The sequence below is a fragment of the Salmo salar genome, chromosome ssa15 (assembly GCF_905237065.1).
Source record: "Salmo salar chromosome ssa15, Ssal_v3.1, whole genome shotgun sequence".
NCBI lineage: Eukaryota > Metazoa > Chordata > Actinopteri > Salmoniformes > Salmonidae > Salmo > Salmo salar.
Window position 1 is genome coordinate 102,578,193 of NC_059456.1, and position 25,626 is coordinate 102,603,818.

Below are 25,626 nucleotides of genomic sequence, written 5' to 3' on the forward strand. Positions count from 1 at the left end.
GGCATAGCCAGCCTAGTAGTGTCAGGCTCTTCAGATATCAGGTGTAGTTTATGTGATGGCATAGCCAGCCTAGTAGTGTCTGGCTCTTCAGATATCAGGTGTAGTTTATGTGATGGCATAGCCAGCCTAGTAGTGTCAGGCTCTTCAGATATCAGGTGTAGTTTATGTGATGGCATAGCCAGCCTAGTAGTGTCAGGCTCTTCAGATATCAGGTGTAGTTTATGTGATGGCATAGCCAGCCTAGTAGTGTCAGGCTCTTCAGATATCAGGTGTAGTTTATGTGATGGCATAGCCAGCCTAGTAGTGTCAGGCTCTTCAGATATCAGGTGTAGTTAATGTGATGGCATAGCCAGCCTAGTAGTGTCAGGCTCTTCAGATATCAGGTGTAGTTTATGTGATGGCATAGCCAGCCTAGTAGTGTCAGGCTCTTCAGATATCAGGTGTAGTTTATGTGATGGCATAGCCAGCCTAGTTGTGTCAGGCTCTTCAGATATCAGGTGTAGTTTATGTGATGGCATAGCCAGCCTAGTAGTGTCAGGCTCTTCAGATATCAGGTGTAGTTTATGTGATGGCATAGCCAGCCTAGTAGTGTCAGGCTCTTCAGATATCAGGTGTAGTTTATGTGATGGCATAGCCAGCCTAGTAGTGTCAGGCTCTATCAGGTGTAGTTTATGTGACCATGTTGGATCAGTGGGTAGTAATAATCAGGATGGTTAGGAAAAAGCCAATTAAAAAGGAGGGTTAGGAAAAAGCCAATTAAAAAAGATGGTTAGGAAAAAGCCAATTAAAAAGGATGGTTAGGAAAAAGCCAATTAAAAAGGATGGTTAGGAAAAAGCCAATTAAAAAGGATGGTTAAGAAAAAGCCAATTAAAAAGGATGGTTAGGAAAAAGCCAATTAAAAAGGATGGTTAGGAAAAAGCCAATTAAAAAGGATGGTTAAGAAAAAGCCAATTAAAAAGGATGGTTACGAAAATGCCAATTAAAAAGGATGGTTAGGAAAAAGCCAATTAAAAAGGATGGTTAGGAAAAAGCTGATTAAAAAGGATGTTTATGAAAAAGCCAATTAAAAAGGATGGTTAAAAAAAAGCCAATTAAAAAGGATGGTTAGGAAAAAGCCAATTAAAAAGGATGGTTAGGAAAAAGCCAATTAAAAAGGATGGTTAAGAAAAAGCCAATTAAAAAGGATGGTTAGGAAAAAGCCAATTAAAAAGGATGGTTATGAAAAAGGCAATTAAAAAGGATGGTTAAAAAAAGCCAATTAAAAAGGATGGTTAGGAAAAAGCCAATTAAAAAGGATGGTTAAGAAAAAGCCAATTAAAAAGGATGGTTAGGAAAATGCCAATTAAAATGGATGGTTAGGAAAAAGCCAATTAAAAAGGATGGTTAGGAAAAAGCCAATTAAAAAGGATGGTTAGGAAAAAGCCAATTAAAAAGGATGGTTAGGAAAAAGCCGATTAAAAAGGATGTTTATGAAAAAGCCAATTAAAAAGGATGGTTAAAAAAAGCCAATTAAAAAGGATGGTTAGGAAAAAGCCAATTAAAAAGGATGGTTAGGAAAAAGCCAATTAAAAAGGATGGTTAAGAAAAAGCCAATTAAAAAGGATGGTTAGGAAAATGCCAATTAAAATGGATGTTTATGAAAAAGCCAATTAAAAAGGATGGTTAAAAAAAGCCAATTAAAAAGGATGGTTAGGAAAAAGCCAATTAAAAAGGATGGTTAGGAAAAAGCCAATTAAAAAGGATGGTTAAGAAAAAGCCAATTAAAAAGGATGGTTAGGAAAATGCCAATTAAAAAGGATGGTTAGGAAAAAGCCAATTAAAAAGGATGGTTAGGAAAAAGCCAATTAAAAAGGATGGTTAGGAAAAAGCCAATTAAAAAGGATGGTTAGGAAAAAGCCAATTAAAATGGATGGTTAGGAAAAAGCAAATTAAAAAGGATGGTTAGGAAAAAGCCAATTAAAAAGGATGGTTAAGAAAAAGCCAATTAAAATGGATGGTTAGGAAAATGCCAATTAAAATGGATGGTTAGGAAAAAGCCAATTAAAAAGGATGATTAGGAAAAAGCCAATTAAAAAGGATGGTTAGGAAAAAGCCAATTAAAATGGATGGTTAGGAAAAAGCAAATTAAAAAAGATGGTTAGGAAAAAGCCAATTAAAAAGGATGGTTAGGAAAAAGCCAATTAAAAAGGATGGTTAGGAAAAAGCCAATTAAAAAGGATGGTTAGGAAAAAGCCAATTAAAAAGGATGGTTAAGAAAAAGCCAATTAAAAAGGATGGTTAGGAAAAAGCCAATTAAAAAGGATGGTTAGGAAAAAGCCAATTAAAAATGATGGTTAGGAAAAAGCCAATTAAAAAGGATGGTTGGGAAAAAGCCAATTAAAAAGGATGGTTAGGAAAAAGCAAATTAAAAAGGATGGTTAGGAAAAAGCCAATTAAAAAGGATGGTTAGGAAAAAGCCAATTAAAAAGGAGGGTTAAGAAAAAGCCAATTAAAAGGATGGTTAGGAAAAAGCCAATTAAAAAGGATGGTTATGAAAAAGGCAATTAAAAAGGATGGTTAAAAAAAGCCAATTAAAAAGGATGGTTAGGAAAAAGCCAATTAAAAAGGATGGTTAAGAAAAAGCCAATTAAAAAGGATGGTTAGGAAAAAGCCAATTAAAAAGGATGGTTAGGAAAAAGCCGATTAAAAAGGATGTTTATGAAAAAGCCAATTAAAAAGGATGGTTAAAAAAAGCCAATTAAAAAGGATGGTTAGGAAAAAGCCAATTAAAAAGGATGGTTAGGAAAAAGCCAATTAAAAAGGATGGTTAAGAAAAAGCCAATTAAAAAGGATGGTTAGGAAAATGCCAATTAAAATGGATGTTTATGAAAAAGCCAATTAAAAAGGATGGTTAAAAAAAGCCAATTAAAAAGGATGGTTAGGAAAAAGCCAATTAAAAAGGATGGTTAGGAAAAAGCCAATTAAAAAGGATGGTTAAGAAAAAGCCAATTAAAAAGGATGGTTAGGAAAATGCCAATTAAAAAGGATGGTTAGGAAAAAGCCAATTAAAAAGGATGGTTAGGAAAAAGCCAATTAAAAAGGATGGTTAGGAAAAAGCCAATTAAAAAGGATGGTTAGGAAAAAGCCAATTAAAAAGGATGGTTAGGAAAAAGCCAATTAAAATGGATGGTTAGGAAAAAGCTAATTAAAAAGGATGGTTAGGAAAAAGCCAATTAAAAAGGATGGTTAAGAAAAAGCCAATTAAAATGGATGGTTAGGAAAATGCCAATTAAAATGGATGGTTAGGAAAAAGCCAATTAAAAAGGATGATTAGGAAAAAGCCAATTAAAAAGGATGGTTAGGAAAAAGCCAATTAAAATGGATGGTTAGGAAAAAGCAAATTAAAAAAGATGGTTAGGAAAAAGCCAATTAAAAAGGATGGTTAGGAAAAAGCCAATTAAAAAGGATGGTTAGGAAAAAGCCAATTAAAAAGGATGGTTAGGAAAAAGCCAATTAAAAAGGATGGTTAAGAAAAAGCCAATTAAAAAGGATGGTTAGGAAAAAGCCAATTAAAAAGGATGGTTAGGAAAAAGCCAATTAAAAATGATGGTTAGGAAAAAGCCAATTAAAAAGGATGGTTGGGAAAAAGCCAATTAAAAAGGATGGTTAGGAAAAAGCAAATTAAAAAGGATGGTTAGGAAAAAGCCAATTAAAAAGGATGGTTAGGAAAAAGCCAATTAAAAAGGAGGGTTAAGAAAAAGCCAATTAAAAAGGATGGTTAGGAAAAAGCCAATTAAAAAGGATGGTTATGAAAAAGGCAATTAAAAAGGATGGTTAAAAAAAGCCAATTAAAAAGGATGGTTAGGAAAAAGCCAATTAAAAAGGATGGTTAAGAAAAAGCCAATTAAAAAGGATGGTTAGGAAAATGCCAATTAAAATGGATGGTTAGGAAAAAGCCAATTAAAAAGGATGGTTAGGAAAAAGCCAATTAAAAAGGATGGTTAGGAAAAAGCCAATTAAAATTTGATGGTTAGGAAAAAGCCGATTAAAAAGGATGTTTATGAAAAAGCCAATTAAAAAGGATGGTTAAAAAAAGCCAATTAAAAAGGATGGTTAGGAAAAAGCCAATTAAAAAGGATGGTTAGGAAAAAGCCAATTAAAAAGGATGGTTAAGAAAAAGCCAATTAAAAAGGATGGTTAGGAAAATGCCAATTAAAATGGATGTTTATGAAAAAGCCAATTAAAAAGGATGGTTAAAAAAAGCCAATTAAAAAGGATGGTTAGGAAAAAGCCAATTAAAAAGGATGGTTAGGAAAAAGCCAATTAAAAAGGATGGTTAAGAAAAAGCCAATTAAAAAGGATGGTTAGGAAAATGCCAATTAAAAAGGATGGTTAGGAAAAAGCCAATTAAAAAGGATGGTTAGGAAAAAGCCAATTAAAAAGGATGGTTAGGAAAAAGCCAATTAAAAAGGATGGTTAGGAAAAAGCCAATTAAAAAGGATGGTTAGGAAAAAGCCAATTAAAATGGATGGTTAGGAAAAAGCAAATTAAAAAGGATGGTTAGGAAAAAGCCAATTAAAAAGGATGGTTAAGAAAAAGCCAATTAAAATGGATGGTTAGGAAAATGCCAATTAAAATGGATGGTTAGGAAAAAGCCAATTAAAAAGGATGATTAGGAAAAAGCCAATTAAAAAGGATGGTTAGGAAAAAGCCAATTAAAATGGATGGTTAGGAAAAAGCAAATTAAAAAAGATGGTTAGGAAAAAGCCAATTAAAAAGGATGGTTAGGAAAAAGCCAATTAAAAAGGATGGTTAGGAAAAAGCCAATTAAAAAGGATGGTTAAGAAAAAGCCAATTAAAAAGGATGGTTAGGAAAATGCCAATTAAAAAGGATGGTTAGGAAAAAGCCAATTAAAAAGGATGGTTAGGAAAAAGCCAATTAAAAAGGATGGTTAGGAAAAAGCCAATTAAAATGGATGGTTAGGAAAAAGCAAATTAAAAAGGATGGTTAGGAAAAAGCCAATTAAAAAGGATGGTTAAGAAAAAGCCAATTAAAATGGATGGTTAGGAAAATGCCAATTAAAATGGATGGTTAGGAAAAAGCCAATTAAAAAGGATGATTAGGAAAAAGCCAATTAAAAAGGATGGTTAGGAAAAAGCCAATTAAAATGGATGGTTAGGAAAAAGCAAATTAAAAAAGATGGTTAGGAAAAAGCCAATTAAAAAGGATGGTTAGGAAAAAGCCAATTAAAAAGGATGGTTAGGAAAAAGCCAATTAAAAAGGATGGTTAGGAAAAAGCCAATTAAAAAGGATGGTTAAGAAAAAGCCAATTAAAAAGGATGGTTAGGAAAATGCCAATTAAAAAGGATGGTTAGGAAAAAGCCAATTAAAAAGGATGGTTAGGAAAAAGCCAATTAAAAAGGATGGTTAGGAAAAAGCCAATTAAAAAGGATGGTTAGGAAAAAGCCAATTAAAATGGATGGTTAGGAAAAAGCCAATTAAAAAGGATGGTTAGGAAAAAGCCAATTAAAAAGGATGGTTAAGAAAAAGCCAATTAAAATGGATGGTTAGGAAAATGCCAATTAAAATGGATGGTTAGGAAAAAGCCAATTAAAAAGGATGATTAGGAAAAAGCCAATTAAAAAGGATGGTTAGGAAAAAGCCAATTAAAATGGATGATTAGGAAAAAGCAAATTAAAAAAGATGGTTAGGAAAAAGCCAATTAAAAAGGATGGTTAGGAAAAAGCCAATTAAAAAGTATGGTTAGGAAAAAGCCAATTAAAAAGGATGGTTAGGAAAAAGCCAATTAAAAAGGATGGTTAGGAAAAAGCCAATTAAAAAGGATGGTTAGGAAAAAGCCAATTAAAAAGGATGGTTAGGAAAAAGCCAATTAAAAAGGATGGTTAGGAAAAACTGTAAAGGTCATGTTAATATCCTTGCCTTTGATGTTTCCAAACCAAACCAAGTGAAAGTAGTCAGATAGAATCCAAGGCTCTCAACACCAACAAACGCTTCAATGGTTCAGCATTTTAAACAACAAACACAGGCGTGGCACGTGCCTTCCACAGATCAAAAGAGCGTAGAGCCCATGGCATGATGAGTGACAGGCTGAGAGAGGAGGAACATCTGGACTAGGCCAGAGATTATCAGATATATTCAGCTTGAATAAACCCTTAGTAAACAGAGAACTTGCCTGCCCTGTTGGTCTGTCTGTCTGTCTGTCTGTCTGTCTGTCTGTCTGGTCACTCGCCTGTCCTGTCGATCTGTCTGTCTGGCCATTCGCCTGCCCTGCCATGTCAGTCTGTTTGTCTGTCTGGCCACTCGCCTGCCCTGTCTGTCTGTCTGTCTGTCTGTCTGTCTGTCTGTCTGTCTGTCTGTCTGTCTGTCTGTCTGTCTGTCTGTCTGTCTGTCTGTCTGTCTGTCTGCCTGTCCTGTCGGTCTGTCTGTCTGTCTGTCTGTCTGTCTGTCTGTCTGTCTGTCTGGCCACTCGCCTGTCCTGTCTGTCTGTCTGTCTGTCTGTCTGTCTGTCTGTCTGTCTGTCTGTCTGTCTGTCTGTCTGTCTGTCTGTCTGTCTGTCTGTCTGGCCACTCGCCTGCCCTGTTGGTCTGTCTGTCTGTCTGTCTGTCTGTCAGGTCACTCACCTGTCCTGTCGGTCTGTCTGTCTGTCTGGCAACTCGCCTGTCCTGTCTGTCTGTCTGTCTGTCTGTCTGTCTGTCTGTCTGTCTGTCTGTCTGTCTGTCTGTCTGTCTGTCTGTCTGTCTGTCTGTCTGTCTGTCTGTCTGTCTGTCTGTCTGTCTGTCCACTCGCCTGCCCTGTCTGTCTGTCTGTCTGTCTGTCTGTCTGTCTGTCTGTCTGTCTGTCTGTCTGTCTGTCTGTCTGTCTGTCTGTCTGTCTGGCTGTCTGGCTGGCTGGCTGGCTGGCTGGCTGGCTGGCTGGCTGGCTGGCTGGCTGTCTGGCCACTCGTCTGCCCTGTCGGTCTGTCTGTCTGTCTGACCACTCACCTGTCCTGTTGGTCTATCTGTCTGTCTGGCCACTCGCCTGTCCTGTCGGTCTGTCTGTCTGTCTGTCTGTCTGTCTGTCTGTCTGTCTGTCTGTCTGTCTGGCCACTCGCCTGCCCTGTCGGTCTGTCTGTCTGTCTGGCTACTCGCCTGCCCTGTCTGTCTGTCTGTCTGTCTGTCTGTCTGTCTGTCTGTCTGTCTGTCTGTCTGTCTGTCTGTCTGTCTGTCTGTCTGTCTGTCTGTCTGTCTGGCCACTCGTCTGCCCTGTCGGTCTGTCTGTCTGTCTGTCTGTCTGTATGGCTGCTCGCCTGTCCTGTCTGTCTGTCTGTCTGTCTGGCCACTCGCCTGTCCTGTTGGTCTATCTGTCTGTCTGGCCACTCGCCTGCTCTGTCTGTCTGTCTGGCCACTCGCCTGCCCTGCCCTGTCGGTCTGTCTGTCTGGCCACTCGCCTGCCCTGTCGGTCTGTCTGTCTGTCTGTCTGTCTGTCTGGCCACTCGCCTGTCCTGTCTGTCTGTCTGTCTGTCTGTCTGTCTGGCTGGCTGGCTGGCTGGCTGGCTGGCTGGCTGGCCACTCGCCTGCCCTGTCGGTCTGTCGGTCTGTTTGTCTGTCTGGTCACTCGCCTGCCCTGTTGGTCTGTCTGTCTGTCTGTCTGTCTGTCTGTCTGTCTGTCTGTCTGTCTGTCTGTCTGTCTGTCTGTCTGTCTGTCTGTCTGTCTGTCTGTCTGTCTGTCTCTCCTGTTGGTCTATCTGTCTGTCTGGCCACTCGCCTGTCCTGTCCTGTCTGTCTGTCTGTCTGTCTGTCTGTCTGTCTGGCCACTCGCCTGCCATGTCGGTCTGTCTGTCGGTCTGGCCACTCGCCTGCCCTGTCTGTCTGTCTTTCTGTCTGTCTGTCTGTCTGTCTGTCTGTCTGTCTGTCTGTCTGTCTGTCTGTCTGTCTGTCTGTCTGTCTGTCTGTCTGTCTGGCCACTTGCCTGCCCTGTCTGTCTGTCTGTCTGTCTGTCTGTCTGTCTGTCTGTCTGTCTGTCTGTCTGTCTGTCTGTCTGTCTGTCTGTCTGTCTGTCTGGCCTGCCCGTCTGTCTGTCTGTCTGTCTGTCTGTCTGTCTGTCTGTCTGTCTGTCTGTCTGTCTGTCTGTCTGTCTGTCTGTCAGTCTGGCCACTCGCCTGCCCGTCTGTCTGTCTGTCTGTCTGTCTGTCTGTCTGTCTGTCTGTCTGTCTGTCTGTCTGTCTGTCTGTCTGTCTGTCTGTCTGTCTGTCTGGCCACTTGCCTGCCCTGTCTGTCTGTCTGTCTGTCTGTCTGTCTGTCTGTCTGTCTGTCTGTCTGTCTGTCTGTCTGTCTGGCCTGCCCGTCTGTCTGTCTGTCTGTCTGTCTGTCTGTCTGTCTGTCTGTCTGTCTGTCTGTCTGTCTGTCTGTCTGTCTGTCTGTCTGTCTGTCTGTCTGTCTGGCCACTCGCCTGCCCGTCTGTCTGTCTGTCTGTCTGTCTGTCTGTCTGTCTGTCTGTCTGTCTGTCTGTCTGTCTGTCTGTCTGTCTGTCTGTCTGTCTGTCTGTCTGTCTGTCTGTGTGGCTGGCCACTCGCCTGCCCTGTCGGTCTGTCTGTCTGTCTGGCCACTCACCTGTCCTGTCGGTCTGTCTGTCTGTCTGGCCACTCGTTTGTCCGTCAGGCTGCCCGTCCATACGCCTGTTACTTACATCATTCCATAGGCTAAATTGATAGAGTTGCTGGCAAGGGTGGGTCATTCAGGTCAAAAGTTAAACCTTGCCTAATTAACTCTACTATGCTCTCCTGTTTGTTCCTGAAATAACTCACATAAGAACGTAATTTGATAGCCGTTCGCAACCTTAAATTAGATTTAATTCATTTCACGAGATAGAGTGAGTCAGAAACAGATTTTAAATGTGTCATGTGATGCGCCACCCCTTGTGCCAGGGTGAACCCATGACTGGACATCATGTGGTGTTGGAGAGAAAGAAAGGACTGGAGTCTCTCGCCAGCCAGCTGGCTTTAAAATTCAGTGACCACCACAACCACGGGACCTTCACCAACACCTATCCCTCTTCCCAGGCAGAGGAATGTCGAGCCCGATGGAAGAAATTCTAGAGTCTTCCAGAGTTTCAGAATGCTGAGTCACATTCCACTCCTGGAATAGTTCCACAAGTCGCTGAGTGGACGGGAGGAGGAAAGGAGGAGAGGTACATTCACACTACCAGTGTTGTGTATAGGAGTTGTGCCGCAGAGCATCATGGGAGTTGTGTGTGTTGAGATGAGCGTGTTCATATGAATGGTTGAACTGAATTCCTGTCTCCCGTCTCATCATTCTTTAATTGTTATAAAGACGTGGTTATGAAACCCACAAGACATAACAACCAGGATGATGAAAACTCTAGCCAGCTGATGTTAGAGGACCTAGTGTCCATCCAATCCCCACCCATAGTTTCAGGCAGATTTTACACGTTGGTTTGTACTGTTCATTTTGATCCCGTGTTGTCACGCCCGCAAACATGTTTATAGTGAAAACATAACAGTTCCAGAACTCCGAATGGTCAAGATAAACAACATGGGTCAGATAAACCTGTTTTTCTACCTGACTCATTTTCTGACCCGTTCTGTAAACCCGACCCTAACCACAGTCTCTTTAGAGAATTTAGATGACAGTGATGATAACCCTGCAACACCCTGTGTGACCCGTTGTCCAAAAACATTGCAACATCCAAACAGTCAGAGAGGATCCACACAATCCCCACACCTGTCAATCCCCACCTGTAGATTGAGTGTAATTTCCCACATTGTGTTGGACTCTTGATACCATATCTAAGCCCACTATTTAACATCTACTGGTGACAATAGTTTCAGAACTAGAGACAGAAACATGGTAAACAAACAACGTGAGCCAGATTTACTGAAACTGTTAAAGTTGGTGAACCAGAACCAAAACTTGACTCCAGTAGTTGATTGAAGTAAGATGCCCTGAGAACGGACAACAGTCGTGTCTCTGTGTGACCTACTGTCAAAACATTGGCCACATGAATCCATGGTGGTGAGTTATCCGGCGTGGTGAGTTACTTCTCTTTCTGAAAAACAGCCCCAACCACGCTGTAGTGGTTACCGGCTACATATTCCCCTCTCTCTCTCTCTCTCTCTCTCTCTCTCTCTCTCTCTCTCTCTCTCTCTCTCTCTCTCTCTCTCTCTCTCTCTCTCTCTCTCTCTCTCTCTCTCTCTCTCTCCCAGATTCACTGTTAACAATAAGCAAAGCAACCGGTCTGGCGAGGCCATTCGACCGAAGCTCACAGCAGCACAATGATCTGCAGAGCAGCATTCTTGTGAGATGGAAAGCTATATCCCAAATGGAACCCTATTAACTACAAAGTGCAGTACTTTTGGTCAAAGGTGGTACACTATGTAGAGAAAAGGGTGCCATTTGGGACGTAACCCAGAACTGTACAATACACAGGCAACTCCTCCCCCACAGCCCCAGTATGGCCGCCCAGTCAACTGTCAAAAGGTGGAGAACAAAGAAACTCTTATTCCTTCTTGGAGATGTGCTCCACGATATGAAGACTGTGACTGTGCCCTTTCTAACAACATTTCCTGGTCTGGCCACAAGGTGGGCTAGGCTTCCGTGTTCAGGGAGAAACCAGTGAATTGAGTCATAGATATTAGAGGAAGGAAGGTTAGTCACTGAAGTTTGTCGATTTGTTCAACAGAGGACATAGTGATCAATGTTGTGAACAACTTTTTATGTCATGCATCTGTCTTTAATACGTCATGAGTAAACCGATTAGCCTACCTACTTCATAACTGACTATTTTAACAGGGTCAAGAACTGGAAAGAGTAGATATGGGACAGAACTGTTAGAGGTTAACTATAACACACTCTCTAATCTTCTGATATGAATGAGATGGGACAATTTCATTAAATACATTTGCCTTGCTGTATGTAGAAATAGCGCCCCCTTGTGATGAAGAGCTGCCTGTCCCTCTGACGTTATTTAGCTTAGTAATACAGCACTCCTATCACCGTTGTGATCGGGGGCATTTCCAATTTATATTCAGTCATATCAGGCATTTAAATCCCATGCAAAATACTACATTCTAGCCAAATTGAATGTGTTTATCTCCTAGATTGGCTGAATTGAAATGATTATTAAGAGTTGAATAGATGCCATGTAATATAATGTCTGTTCACATCACAGCTGTTCATAACAGCTGTCCCCAGTTGCTCATAGTGGGATGATTGAATAGAACAGCTTAGTGGTCTAGGCAGTCGGCAAATAAAGAGGGTTTTTAAGTGCAACTTTATTAATGGTCGTTTTGGGAAATAGCTTGGAGATTTAACGATGCACCTATGAAGGTTCTAAGGATGAACTTAGCCTTAAGATGCTTTTGGGAAACCGGGCCCTGGACAATAAATTATGTAAGACAAAACCATCTTTTTTTTTTTTTTTTTTTTACATAATTTGAAGCGCAAATGTCATTTTCGAAACACACAAAACTTTTTATAACCACCATCCAGTGTAAAAAAAAACACGTGGTTTCAAAATATAACACTGTGAAAATATAACAAGTGAAAAGTAGGCATTGGCCTAAAGCCAAAAAAGAAAGGAAATTCACATGAGCACTAAAATGAGTACTCTACCCATGCTCTACCAAGGTTTTCCAGCACACAGCGCTGACCTACTACAGTAGCTATGTTGGTCTATTGTACTTCAAACAATGTGTATGCAGGTTGCTACAGATTCAAACTTTCTCAAACAGCCGAATTCATCCTCTTCAGAGTAATAATGGACTTTACAGTATCCTGCTTTTAAAATAATGTATATAAAGTACCAGTCAAAAGTTTGGACACACCTACTCATTCAAGGGTTTTTCTTTATTTTTCTACATTCTAGAATAACAGTGAAGACATCACAACTATGAAATAACACATATGGAATGATGTAGTAACCAAAAAAGTGTTAAACAAATCAAAATATATTTTATATTTGAGATTCTTCAAAGTAATCACCCTTTGTCTTGATGACAGATATACACACTCTTGGCATTATCTCAACCAGCTTCATGAGGTAGTCACCCGGAATGCATTAACAGGTGTGCCTTGTTAAAAGTTAATTTGTGGAATTTCTTTCCTTCTTAATGCATTTGAGCCAATCAGTTGTGTTGTGACAAGGTAGGGGTGGTATACAGAAGATAGCCCTATTTGGTAAAAGACCAAGTCCATATAATGATAAGAACAGCTCAGATAAGCAGAGACACGACAGTCCATCACTACTTTAAGACATGAAGGTCAGTGAATACGTACAATTTCAAGAACTTTGAACGTTTCTTCAAGTGCAGTCGCAAAAACCATCAAGCGCTATGATGAAACTGGCTCTCATGAGGACCGCCACAGGAAAGGAAGACCAAGAGTTACCTCTGCTGCAGAGGTAGAGTTACTAGAAATTGCAGCCAAAATAAATGCTTCACAGAGTTCAAGTAACAGACACATCCCACGGGGGGCCAGTACAAAAAAAACAACAAAAAAAACAAACAAAAAAAAAAATGTATGAAATGTATGCATTCACTACTGTAAGTCGCTCTGGATAAGAGCGTCTGCTAAATGACTAAAATGTAAAATGTAAATGTAACATCAACTGTTCAGAGGAGACTGCATGAATCAGGCCTTCATGGTCGAATTGCTGCAAAGAAACCACTACTAAAGGACACCATTAAGAAGAAGAGACTTGCTTGGGCCAAGAAACATGAGCAATGGACTTTAGATCGGTGGAAATCTCTCCTTTGGTCTGATGAGTCCAAATTTGAGATTTTTGGTATCAACCGCCATGTCTTTGTGAGACGCAGAGTAGGTGAACAGATGATCTCCGCATGTGTGGTTCCCACCGTGAAGCATGGAGGAGGAGGTGTGATGGTGTGGGGGTGCTTTGCTGGTGACACTGTCAGTGATTTATTTAGAATTCAAGGCACACTTAACCAGCATGGCTACTACAGCATTCTGCAGCGATACGCCATCCCATCTGGATTGCGCTTAGTGGGACTATCATTTGTGTTTCAACAGGACAATAACCCAACACACCTCCAGGCGGTGTAAGGGCTATTTGACCGAGAAGGAGAGTGATGCAGTGCTGCATCAGATGACCTGTCCTCCACAGGCATCTAATAGTAAAGTCTGAGCAGCTGGAGAGGAGGGCATTACAGTAGTCTAGCCTAGATGAAACAAATGCATGGGCCAGTTTCTCGGCATCTGGGGCAACAGGTAGCCTAGTGGTTAGAGCATTGGGCCAGTAACCGAAATGTTGCTAGATAGAATCCCCAAGCTGATGTAACCGATGTGAAATGGCTAGTTAGTTAGCGGTGGTGCGCGCTAATAGCGGTTCAATCGGGTGACGTCACTCACTCTGAGACCTAAAGTAGTTGTTCCCCTTCCTCTGCAAGGGCCGTGGCTTTTGTGGCGCGATGGGTAACGATGCTTCGTGGGGTGTCAGTTGTTGATGTGTGCAGAGGGTCCCTGGTTCAAGCCCAGGTTGGGGCGAGGAGAGGGACGGAAGCTATACTGTTACACTGACAAGGTAAAAATCTGTCGTTTCTGCCCCCGAACAAGGCAGTTATCTGTCATTGTAAATAAGAATTTATTCTTAACTGACTTGCCTAGTTAAATAAATAAAAAATATTTAAAATCTAGCCGAGAGATGAAGTGTGTAATTCTGGAAATGTTCCTGAGATGGTAATTGTTTTGGATGTGCTCTTTATGTGGTTTTCAAAAGTTAGGCCGGGGTCAAAGGTAATGAGGCAACCATCAATGTTGAGCGTGAGGTCTGACACTTTGTTTGTAACTTTCTTGTGGCCAGGTTGCATAATTTCTGTCTTATCAGAATGTAAAAGCAAGAAGTTGGGTTGGCATCTGTGATGCAAGTCACAAAGCGGGCTGACTGTAAAGCATTGTCTGTTTTAAAAGATAAATACAATTGGGTATCATCAGCGTAGCAATCAAAGTGCATGTTGTGCTTACGTAAAACCATTACCAAGGTGTAGCATGTGCAAGGAAAATAAAAGGGGTCCAAGCATAGAACCTTGGGAAACGCCACATTAAACCTTGGAGCATTCAGATGAATTGTTGCCCATCTGAACAAATTGATACCGCTCAGAGAGGTATGATTTGAACCAGTTGAGAACCTGTCCTAGTAGATCAACCAAGTCTTCTAGTTTCAATCCATTCGAAACCCATTCTGCTGCTATGCAGGGTGGCTGGTGACAGGTGGCTACTTTGAAGAATCTCAAATATTTGTTAAACACTTTTTTTGGTTACTACATTATTCCATATGCTTTTTCATAGTTTTGATGTCTTCACTATTATCCTACAATGTAGAAAATAGTACAAATAAATAAAAACCCTGGAAGGAGTAGGTGTGTCCGAACTTTTGACTGGTACTGTATGTTCCCCATGTATCTTTTGTATGGATGTATTATTGTTAATACAAATGAGTACAATTAGGTGGACGTGTCTCTTTAAGAACGTCGGTGAACACGTGTGCAGCGCTCTTCACTTGGAGAAAAAAAAAGTTTGACATAAGTTTCTGAAATTACCAAGCAAGTCATCCAATTTTTTTCCCACCTACCAACAATCGTCTAAAGAGAAAGTACTGCATACTGTTGGAGGAAATTGACTTGCGACAGTGGAACAATGAACGGGATATCCCAGGTAAAAACAGCGTCTGAAAAAAGTCTTTATGTTTGCTAAATTACATTTTCTTCTATTGCGCAAAAGGATTGCGTGGTATTTCTATTTGTGTGTTTGGTTGCATGCCTATCCTCGAATGACAACGCAGCTCGGTCTACTTAGTTAACTAATAAACTGTTTACCTTTTTCTGTTTTCTTGAATATCAAAAGAATATTCAGACTTCAGGATTTACTCTGGACTTGGGACCCTTGAAAGAGCCCTTGGCGTTTATTAGAGCGCTCGAATGGGTAAGTTTGTTTGTTTTTCTAGATACTAATTATTAGTCTATGTAGCCCAAATGTACTCTTAAGCAATGATGGATAGGCCGTCATTGTAAATAAGAATGTGTTCTTAACTGACTTGCCTAGTTAAATAAAGGTGTGTATCAATTGAACGTTTTTAAGAAAATTGGATAATTCCTTGCTGACATGAAAGATAAGGTTCTTATGCAGCAACAAAAAAAACGTACCGCAAGCCGTATGTGATAATGTTCAGTTTCAGTGTCTGGCTCTTAAAACACCCCTCTACAGAAGATGCCTTTAGTCCAATGACCCTTATGTGTCATGTAATGTTATCTGGCATATTATGGGGACAACTTCAATGCCTTGAAATTAATGTTTTTTTTGTTTTCTTTTTCTTAAATATGTAGTGCTAGGTCTGTCTAGTGGTAGTCTGATTTAATCAGACTGTAATACATAATTAAATTGGTATATACAGCGTGAAAATAGGACTGCAAACTCGTGTAAATGTTTCTTACAAGTCAGATGGTTGTTACATACAGTTACATTTGAAATGACTCTACCGGTTGTCTGTTGCGTTTTGTCCAGATGGCTGAAATTTGAGACAAAATATCCAAAGGAAAGCATTGTTATGTTTACCCAACTTTATTTTTAGAGTGCTGGTATGGACGTTGAAATTTGTTTCACCTGGAACATGTTTAAAACCAAGTAAACACCCGCTGGCTTCAGTTTGTTTCACTAAGGTATGGTTAGTATGTGTGCATTGTGTGCATGTACTTCCGTCTTGTGCACATACCTTCAGTCACGAGCAAACGTGTGCACGCGATGCATGCATGCTAACTTAAATCAGCAGGTATTTACATGGTCAAGGTTAGAGAAATGTCAACTTCAGTACCGTCACTCGAAAAAGTTGGGCAAACAATACTTTCCTGTGGATATTTGTCTCAAATGAAGTATTAAAATGCATAGATAACCTGTAGAGTAAGTTCAAATGTAATTAAATTCATCATTCTGGTTTGTAAGGAACATTTGCATGACTTTGCAGTCATTTGATTCAGGCTGTATGTATTACAGCCTGATTAAGCAGACTAATGCAGACGGTGCCTTTTTTAAATATTTTTTTAACCGTGTCACCAGCCACCCTGCATAGCAGCAGAATGGGTTTGAAATGGATTGAAACTAGCTGGTGTTGTGATGTACTGCAGTTCACCTATTCATCATGTAACAACTTGGATGTCCCGACCTAGACTACTATACTGTAACAACTTCATTGTTGCAAACTAAATATGAAGCGTTGTAGCAATCTGGTCATTTACAAGATACAACAAATATATATTTTCTGCAAGGCATGTCGACTGTCTATGACTAGTGTGGCACCAAGATGTAGAAGACAGACTCCAGTCTCCTTTAGATCTCGCTGATATGTGATATTCTACCAGTAAATGATTATTATTCTACAGTATTCACCGCCCTATACTATGGCCTCTGTGGTGTATCAATACAACAAGGCTCTACACAGCCATCTGTGAGGTGGCGTCTCTTGAGAAGTGTTTTTAGACATGCATCCTGTACCGCATTTTATTAAAGGATTGTTTTATTGAGGTTAATAAAAACTACTGCTCTCTACGGCGTAAGACCATCATGTCAGTACGACCACTAGTTGATTTCTCTACTGTGTTTTTCCTGCTTTTCTATAGGCTAGTGATAAATCACTTCCTGTGAGGAAAGGATGCCCTTCTGTAGAGGAAATTTTGTGTGTGTGAGAGAGAGGGAAGCCTATGACTCGCTGGGCCATGATTTGAGTTCTAGATGTCTTGTTTAACATTCTACTGTTACCTGACCGCTCAACTCCTGTCACAACACCTTCACACACTGCTTTGAACCTGTAAAGCAAACTACCCTTGGTTACAGCGCAGGGGACCCTACTGCCCTACCAAGCAAAAAGGCATGAACTGAGGAGGGAGAATGCTTTTATTTACCTTGGTTTCACAGTAACTTTATGCACTTATTGTTAACATGACCCTCACTTTCTCCTGAATACAATAGAGGCAGGATAGTTGTCCACATGATTAAGCATGTATTTAATGTAGCAAAAAAATGACATGACCAAATGAGCAGTTACTGCCTTTTTGCTTGGTAGAGCAGCGTAGTCACATGTTCTAATCTGCACTGTTTGGACTGAATGTTATTTCAGAAAGAGGGGTGGGTGTGTGTGTGTGTGTATCCAGTTATAAACTGTCAACTGTTTCTTTTAATTTCATTGTGTCATGTCCTTATTTGGCTTTGTGTCTGCAGATCTTCTCCATATTTGCCTTCGCTACGACGTCTGGTTATGCCGGCACTACGAGCATCAATGTGCAGTGCCAGGGTCGCAGCACCAGCCAAGAAATCACTGCTGTCTTTAACTACCCGTTCAGGTAAGCAGAACAGGAGTAAACAGATGAATTGTATGGGTGTGTGATGTTTCTGTTCAAAGTGGCTTGTTATAATTTGGTCGTGTTCAGCGGGGGACACTGAAGCAAAATGTTTTGCAACAAAACATGAATCTATATTTTTACTGGACAAGCTCAGCCGAGTACTTCGCTGTTTTTCCTCCGATATAAAACATTTCCTAAACGTCTCCCTACTGAACATGACCCAATACTACATGTCTCTACACTCAAAAGATCATGTGTTCTTATTGGACAGTTTCTGGTAGTACATCCCTGTTTCACTTTGTTTTCTCCTTACTGAACACCACCCTCTCTCTACATATCTCTGTTCTCACAGGCTGATGGCCCATCCATACAGCGTCCCCTCCTGTAAGAACGACTCCAGTACTATCCAGCTTTATCTGACAGGCGACCACTCTTCCTCAGCTGAGTTCTACGTCTGTATCGGGGTGTTTGCCTTCCTCTACAGCACCGCCAGCCTGGTGCTCTACCTGGGCTACCAGCACGTCTACAAGCAGACCAGCCGCGGCCCCATTGTGGTGAGTTAACTGGGAATTGTTTTCATGCTTTTTGTAGTGGTGAATGGAAGGTGTTGATGTTAGGCGTTGAGCAAAATCCCAGTCTATAGAATGACTTGAAGGCTGTTAGGTTCTAATTCTGAGTAAAAACTCGACGGACACTATGAAAGCTTAAACCAAGTTTATTCTTCCCAGAGGGTCAATACAGCTGCATTAGACAAAGACATTTGTTCACAAAAGCACTGATATTTAACCCTTTCTCCTAGGCTGAGTCTCCTCCTACACATCTGAACAGCCAATGCATCTCTGTTGCTAGACAGAACCTTAGTCATATCTGTTCTTCCTCACTTCATCTAACCAGACCTCTACACCAAAGTGCTCACTCCTTCCCAACTCACGGCTGTCATGGTGATTGGTACCAGACTGTCTCTTCTCCTCCCAAAGGATCCCTGATGGCTAACAATAACATATCCTGACATAATGTAAACATCATACATTACCCTCTCTCCCTCAGTGACATGAATAAGTTTATTTCATATTCTCAGAACCCAACAAGGCTAAAGAACTTGAGCAGTGGCATGAAATAGCTATAGACACTTGACATCTGCGTGTGATGGGCACTTAACGAGAGAAAGGGCACTTAACAGTGGTCTGTAAATGAAAAACCAGAACTGGGTAGGGGCGGGGCGCGTGTTCCTCTGGAACTGGGTAGGGGCGGGGCGCGTGTTCCTCTGGAACTGGGTAGGGGCGGGGCGCGCGTTCCTCTGGAACTGGGTAGGGGCGGGGCGCGCGTTCCTCTGGAACTGGGTAGGGGCGGGGCGCGTTCCTCTGGAACTGGGTAGGGCGGGCGCGCGTTCCTCTGGAACTGGGTAGGGGCGGGGCGCGCGTTCCTCTGGAACTGGGTAGGGCGGGGCGCGCGTTCCTCTGGAACTGGGTAGGGGCGGGGCGCGCGTTCCTCTGGAACTGGGTAGGGGCGGGGCGCGCGTTCCTCTGGAACTGGGGCGGGGCGCGTGTTGAACATTTTTGGTTTCTTGTGGACCAACGGATCTGGGTCAAGTACGTTGTCAGATATTTGAGGTGCATTTGATTTATTTTGCCCAGTACAATGGAAGCAATAGATTAGTTCCAAAAGTGCTGAATCAAGCGAACATCAAATACTTTCAAATCTTTTGACGTTTTCTGCTTCGCTAATTCAAGTTTCACCCAATCAGATGCATAACGATTCAAATGAAAAAGCGTGACGACTAATTATTTGGTGGTGGGATGCAGGAGTAAGCTGTTACCAAGTGAGGTTGTTTTATATGGGCCGTTTACATACTGTTTGTCTGCGTGTTTGTCTGATTTATGTTCCAACTTTCCTCTTGAACCTGTATTTTATATACTTTTATTTACAATGTCTCTTGTCCTTTCAACAGGACCTGCTGGTGACAGCAGCTTTTACCTTCCTGTGGCTGGTGTCCTCCTCTGCCTGGGGTAAAGGCCTGACCGACGTGAAGTGGGCTACCAGCCCCTCTAACCTGGTGGGCTTAATCTCCACCTGCAAGGACGTCGGCAACAAGTGCACACCAGGAGCAGTGCCTCACATGGGGCGACTCAACTCCTCTGTGGTAGGCTATTACCTGTAGTGTTATTAATGGTGGCTACTTACAGTGCCCTCCTGAATTATTGGCACCCTAGATAAATATGAACAAAAGTCTGTGGGGGGGGGGGGGGGAGTATTTGTTGATCAGCTTGATCTTACACTCAAAATATCATATGAATCTAACATTTTAATTGAGTTAAAATTGTTCAAACATGTTTTGTCATCAACCAATAATTATTATATTTAAAAAAACAAAACATGCATGTCACAATTATTGGCACCCCTGAATTTTCTACTTTGTGCCCCCCTCCCTTTGACAATATCGCTGAGTCGTCTCCTAGAATGTTTGAGGTGGGAGAACACATCTTCCCTTTGCCAAGATAGCAGCTCTGAGTAGTCTCCTAGAATCTTTGATGAGGTGGGAGAACACATAGGAAGGGATTTGACACCATTCCTCCATACAGAAACTCTCTAGGTCCTTGGTCCTCGCTTGTGGACTCTCCTCTTCAGCTCACCCCACAGGTTTCCAATGGGGTTTAGCTCAGGGGACTGGGATGTCCTTTGCAAAAGCTTGACTCTATGGTCAGTGAACCATTTTCGTGTGGATTTGGAGGAATGCTTTGGATCGTTGTCCTGCTGGAAGATTCAACATCGACCCAGTTTTAGACTCCTGGCAGACAGGTTCTGGTCTAAAGTCTCCTGGTACTTGATGGAGTCCATCATGCCATGTATCATACCAAGGTTCCCAGGGCCTTTGGAAGTCAAACAGCCCCACATTTATTTTTTATTTAACCTTTATTTAACTAGGCAATTCAGTTAAGCACAATAGGGGGCGGTAATTTGACTTCCGGATGGAAATTGTTCCCAAAGTAAACTGCCGACTACTCAGGCCCAGAAGCTAGGATATGCAAATTGGTAGATTTTGAGTTGAGTTCCCAGGCAAATTGGTAGATTTGGATAGAAAACTCTAAAGTTTCTTAAACTGTTAAAATAATGTCTGTGAGTATAACAGAACTGAAATGGCAGGCGAAACCCCGAGGACAAACCATCCCCAAAAAATATATTTTCAGCATACCACTGATTTCAATGGCTGGTACTTTTATAATGGGGTGAAATCTTCCCTGATTGCAGATCCTAGGGCTTCCACTAGATGTCAACAGTCTTTAGAAAGAGTGTCAGGCTGGTTTTTGGAAAAATGAGGGAGAAGTTGTAGTTTTTCTAAGTGGCTCCCATTTTAGCTGTAGTGTCTCCAAGCGCGTGGAGGAAAGCGCGTTCTTGGTTATTTATCGCCGGTAAAGACGACAAAGGACTTTATCGAACATTACAAATGGTCCTTTTGTAACAGACCTTTTGGGGTGCCAACAGAAGATCTTCAAAGGTAAGGCATATATTATATCGCTATTTCTGACTTTCGTGTCGCAACTGTTTAAAAATGATTTGTCATTTGTATGCGGGGCGCTGTCCTCAGATAATCGCATGGTTTGCTTTTGCCTTAAAGCTCTTTTGAAATCTGACACCTTGGCTGGATTAACAAGAAGTTAAGCTTTATTTTGATGTATTTCACTTGTGATTTTATGAAAGTTAAATATTTATAATACTGTATTTTGAGTTTGGCGCTCTGCAATTTCACGGCCTACCAAAAGGCCTCGTGCTGGGACAGGGGCTGGGATAGAAAAAAGAAATCTATCTAATCACCAACACACCACAGTTGAAGTCGGAAGTTTACTGTGAATGTGATGAAAGAAAGAAATTACCTGAGCCAAATACATTCAAACTCCGTTTTTCACAATTCCTGACATTTAATCCTAGTAAAAATTCCCTGTTTTAGGGAATTAAGAATGTGAAATGTCAGAATAATAGTAGAGTGATTTATTTCAGCTTTTTTTTTCTTTCATCACATTCCCAGTGGGTCCGAAGTTTACATACACTCAATTATTATTTGGTAGCATTGCCTTTAAATTGTTTAACTTGGGTCAAACGTTTCGGGTAGCCTTCTACAAGCTTCCCACAATAAGTTGGGTGAAATTTGGCCCATTCCCCCAGACAGAGTTGGTGTAACTGAGTCAGGTTTGTAGGCTTCCTTGCTCGCACACACTTTTTCAGTTCTGCCCACAAATTCTCTATGGGATTGAGGACAGGGCTTTGTGATGGCCACTCCAATTCCTTGACTTTGTTGTATGCTTTGGAAGTATGCTTGTGGTCATTGTCCATTTGGAAGACCCATTTGCGACCAAGCTTTAACTTCCTGACTGATGTCTTGAGATGATGTGGATATATTGAAACAACATTTTCCTTGTCATGTCTATTTTGTGAAGTGCACCAGTCCCTCCTGCAGCAAAGCACCCCCACAACATGATGCTGTCACCCCCATGCTTCACGGTTGGGATGGTGTTCTTTGGCTTGCAAGCCTCCCCCTTTTTCCTCCATACATAACGATGGTCATTATGGCCAAACAGTTCTATTTTTGTTTCATCAGACCAGAGGACATTTCTCCAACAAGTACGATCTTTGTCCCCATGTGCAGTTGCAAACCGTAGTCTGGCTTTTTTATGGCGGTTTTGGAGCAGTGGCTTCTTCCTTGCTGAGAGACCTTTTAGGTTATGTCGACATAAGACTCGTTTTACTGTGGATATAGATAATTTTGTACCCGTTTCCTCCAGCATCTTCACAAGGTCCTTTGCTGTTGTTCTGGAATTGATTTGCACTTTTCGCACCAAAGTACGTTCATCTCTAGGAGACAGAACACATCTCCTTCCTGAGCGGTATGACGGCTGCGTGGTCCCATGGTGTTTATACTTGCGTACAATTGTTTGTAAGTATTCAGGTGTTTGGAAATTGCTCCCAAGGATGAACCAGACTTGTGGAGGTCTACAATTATTTGTCTGAGGTCTTGGCTGATTTTCTTTTGATTTTCCATGATGTCAAGCAAAGAGGCACTGAGTTTGAAGGTCGGCCTTGAAATACATCCACAGGTTCACCTCCAATTGACTCAAATAATGTCAATTAGCCTATCAGAAGCTTCTAAAGCCATTACATTTTCTGGAATTTTCCAAGCTGTTTAAAGGCACAGTCAACTTGGTGTATGTAAACTTCTGACTCACTGGAATTGTGATACAGTAAAGTGATCTGTGTAAACAATTGTTGGAAAAATTATTTGTGTCATGCAATAACACTATTTTTGAATAAAATAATGATTTGATACCCAGAGGGCCAATAATACAGTACCACCTGAATTATCTGTACATGGGTGGAATTGGGGAAATCACCCTGGGAACTCAACTCAAAAACAAGTTTTACATGCCAACCTGAGTTTTCGCTTGAGAACCGAGTTCCATTCTGGCTGCAGAGTTCAATCCATGTATATTACATATAGCCTCAATTCATTTTCAACAAATTGTAACATGGAGCCATTGCCATTGAGAAATGTGACTCTTCCTTACTAAGAAACATGGTTTTTGTCTTGACTAAGATGTGTTTTTGTCCTCCTCTTATGGCAGATCTTTGGATTCCTCAACCTAATACTGTGGGGTGGTAACTGCTGGTTCATCTTTAAGGAGACGCCCTTCCACAAGACGGCCAACCCCCTTGGTGATGCCGAGGAGGGTTTAGGTGTCAGACCCATGACTTCCTAACTGGGCAGCAGTTCCCTGCTGTCATCGGATACGTTCCAGACTGCATGCAAAGCAGTTGCACAAATTAACCAATCCTGGGGGCGAATCCTAACTTCGACTCAAATTTGCACTTTGTCTACCATTGGCATCGATGCATGACTATGTGGAAGTGCAGATTTGCCCTTATGTGATTTCTGACTTGTTAAATACTTATGTGTTTTGAGATTTGGTGTGTGTGTTTCTTTTGCAGACGATCTGGTATGGGGCCGAAATTCCCTCCAACCAAGTAGTTGCTACATTATACCGTTTCCAACGCCTTGTGAAGTTGCATGTCTCATTCGGTGCAAATGCTGCTTAGAAATGTCTTCTAGTAGCTTATTACGTTGGAAACAGTTTATTTTCACGCATTGCCAACATTGACAGCTCCACATTTATTATTAAAAAGGCTTCCTAAGTGGTCCATTTTTAAGTTATCTAAATGGGTACAAAACTGAACCCAGAGAACACGGAAGGGGGAACGCCATACATTTAGGTCAGAACTAGTAACTGTTTAGTTTAACAGTATATCCAACACAATGCAACGATCAAATGCATCCCTCAGTTTATTGTCAAGATGTGTGAATTTCTTTTGTTCATCAGAAACCAGTGTTTTTCGTCTCACACTGTTATTTTGAGGATAGTTTAGTGTTTTTGTTTATATTAAAAAAAAGATCAATGTATATCAATAACAAGCTGTTATTCTCTCACACTCTGCTTGTTATTTACCAATTCAAATAAATATTCACTCCGTTTTGAAATGGTCAGACATTTCAAGTGATGCTAAAAGCCATGGATCACCAGCTAATGTAGATTCAGCTGCAGGCCGATTTTATTTTATTTAACATATTTTTTTGTGGATGGTCGGGGCAGGAGAACATTAATTACAAATCATTTATAGATTGCAAGAAATCCAACCAGATGTAATATTTTGACTGAAACATGATTACAAACCTTGCTTACATTTGAATACGATCACATATCTCTCTGATGCGTGGGACTACTTTGAAAAGATGTTCAAAATTAAAATCACTTGTTGCTGATTCGCTGGTGTTTTTTAGAGTCTTATGTCCAATTTAGAACAATTGTTCAGTAAGCTTTGCGGGCTAAATGACATCAATCTGGCCCGCAGGCCATCAGATGGGGAACCCTGCCATAAGCAATCCTAACTGTCATATCTTTGAAATGTGCCTTTTTTCCCCCTGTTGTGCAGCATGGTTTGTCATATTGTTTTAACAATGTTGTAAGAAAATAAAGCCATCAGAACTCCTGTTTTTCACGCCTACCTCACAGTATTGATGACACATCCCTTTGTCACCTACCATTTCAGTTCTTAACATTTCTGTACCGTTTCACGTCTTACCACTTCAGTTATGCAAAAAATACTGAAGACTGCTTTAAGTTACTTGCATGTTTTTGGTGCCTCTCTTCTACCTCAATGTGATGGGAAGGCAGAACTACTTCTAACTGTCAATGAACTCCTGCTCTGCTTTTAATTTACCTTGTGTATTTTATGTTATCGCCTTCACTCATTTTATTTGGAGAGAAAGGTCAAACGTTATGTATCATTTTTTTTCTCCAAACGCTATAAATTATTAAAGGGAGAGAGTTGGTAAAGAACGCCGAGGTAACCTGTCTAAATGACTATCGCCACGTAGCACTCACATCTGTAGCCGTGATGTGCTTTGGAAGGCTGGTTATCGTGGCTCACATCAACACCATCATCCCAGAAACCCTTGACCAGCACTTCATGGTTACAGATGTAAATGCTACAGGGCGATTAGTCATGTAAGCAGGTTACCTTTTGAGTTCTTAGGAACAGGGACAATGGTGGTCAGTTTGAAACTTGTTGGGATTACAGACTAGGACAAGGAGAGATCAGTTACATCATTTCAACACCAGATGGCACTAAAACATTACATTCTATACAGAGTAACTATCAACCCCCCTGACATGAATCCATTGGCACTAGACTAGGTCTGTATATTTTTTTTATTAAATGTTATACTTAATTAAAAAGGACAGATATTCAAATCTCTTCTACTCAATACTGTACATTAACATTCTATAATGTTCTACTTTCCTGAACGAGGCCTACTGGGCCGGTGCATACTGTATCAAAACATTTCCAAGTTGTCCCTGCCTGTTTCAGACAGTTTGCTTCCATTTGGTTCATAGTGAATACCATCTAACTTCCCAGCATACACCTCACCAGACACAGGTCATCATACTCATAATGGTGTTCCAACAAAAACAAAACAGACCTGAAGGTGTGAGTTGCTAGCATCTAACCTTTCAGAGGCTGGCTGTTTATAACTATTATTATTATTATTATTATTCAAATCAGTAGTAGCTGCAAGGAGTTGGGAAAAGAGAAGGAAGCTTAAAATAGATCTCTGAGGAGGGAGAGAGAGGCTGAAACACAGCCTCGCAATCCACAGAGAAGAGAGTTCAGGCAGTCATTGAATGTAGAGATACATTTACTGTATGACAAAACGATTGCACGAGAGAGAACATTATT

General features: G+C 41.0%; 1 protein-coding gene across 1 annotated transcript; it reads left to right on the forward strand.

Annotated features, from left to right (window-relative positions):
* The first annotated feature begins 14,397 nt into the window (after positions 1-14,397).
* On the forward strand, positions 14,398-24,379 carry LOC106572864 (synaptophysin-like protein 2). Its single transcript, XM_014147407.2, has 6 exons — positions 14,398-14,668; positions 14,858-14,935; positions 17,222-17,343; positions 17,696-17,897; positions 19,292-19,483; positions 22,956-24,379. Exons 1-6 carry the CDS (start codon positions 14,651-14,653, stop codon positions 23,088-23,090), a joined length of 747 nt encoding a protein of 248 aa, XP_014002882.1. The 5' UTR covers positions 14,398-14,650; the 3' UTR covers positions 23,091-24,379.
* The last annotated feature ends 1,247 nt before the right edge of the window (positions 24,380-25,626 follow it).

Coding starts and splice junctions, on each gene's coding strand:
- LOC106572864 (XM_014147407.2), top strand. Junction 17,344..17,695: donor GTCTTTAACTACCCGTTCAG/GTAAGCAGAACA, acceptor CTGTTCTCACAG/GCTGATGGCCCATCCATACA. Junction 17,898..19,291: donor CCAGCCGCGGCCCCATTGTG/GTGAGTTAACTG, acceptor TCCTTTCAACAG/GACCTGCTGGTGACAGCAGC.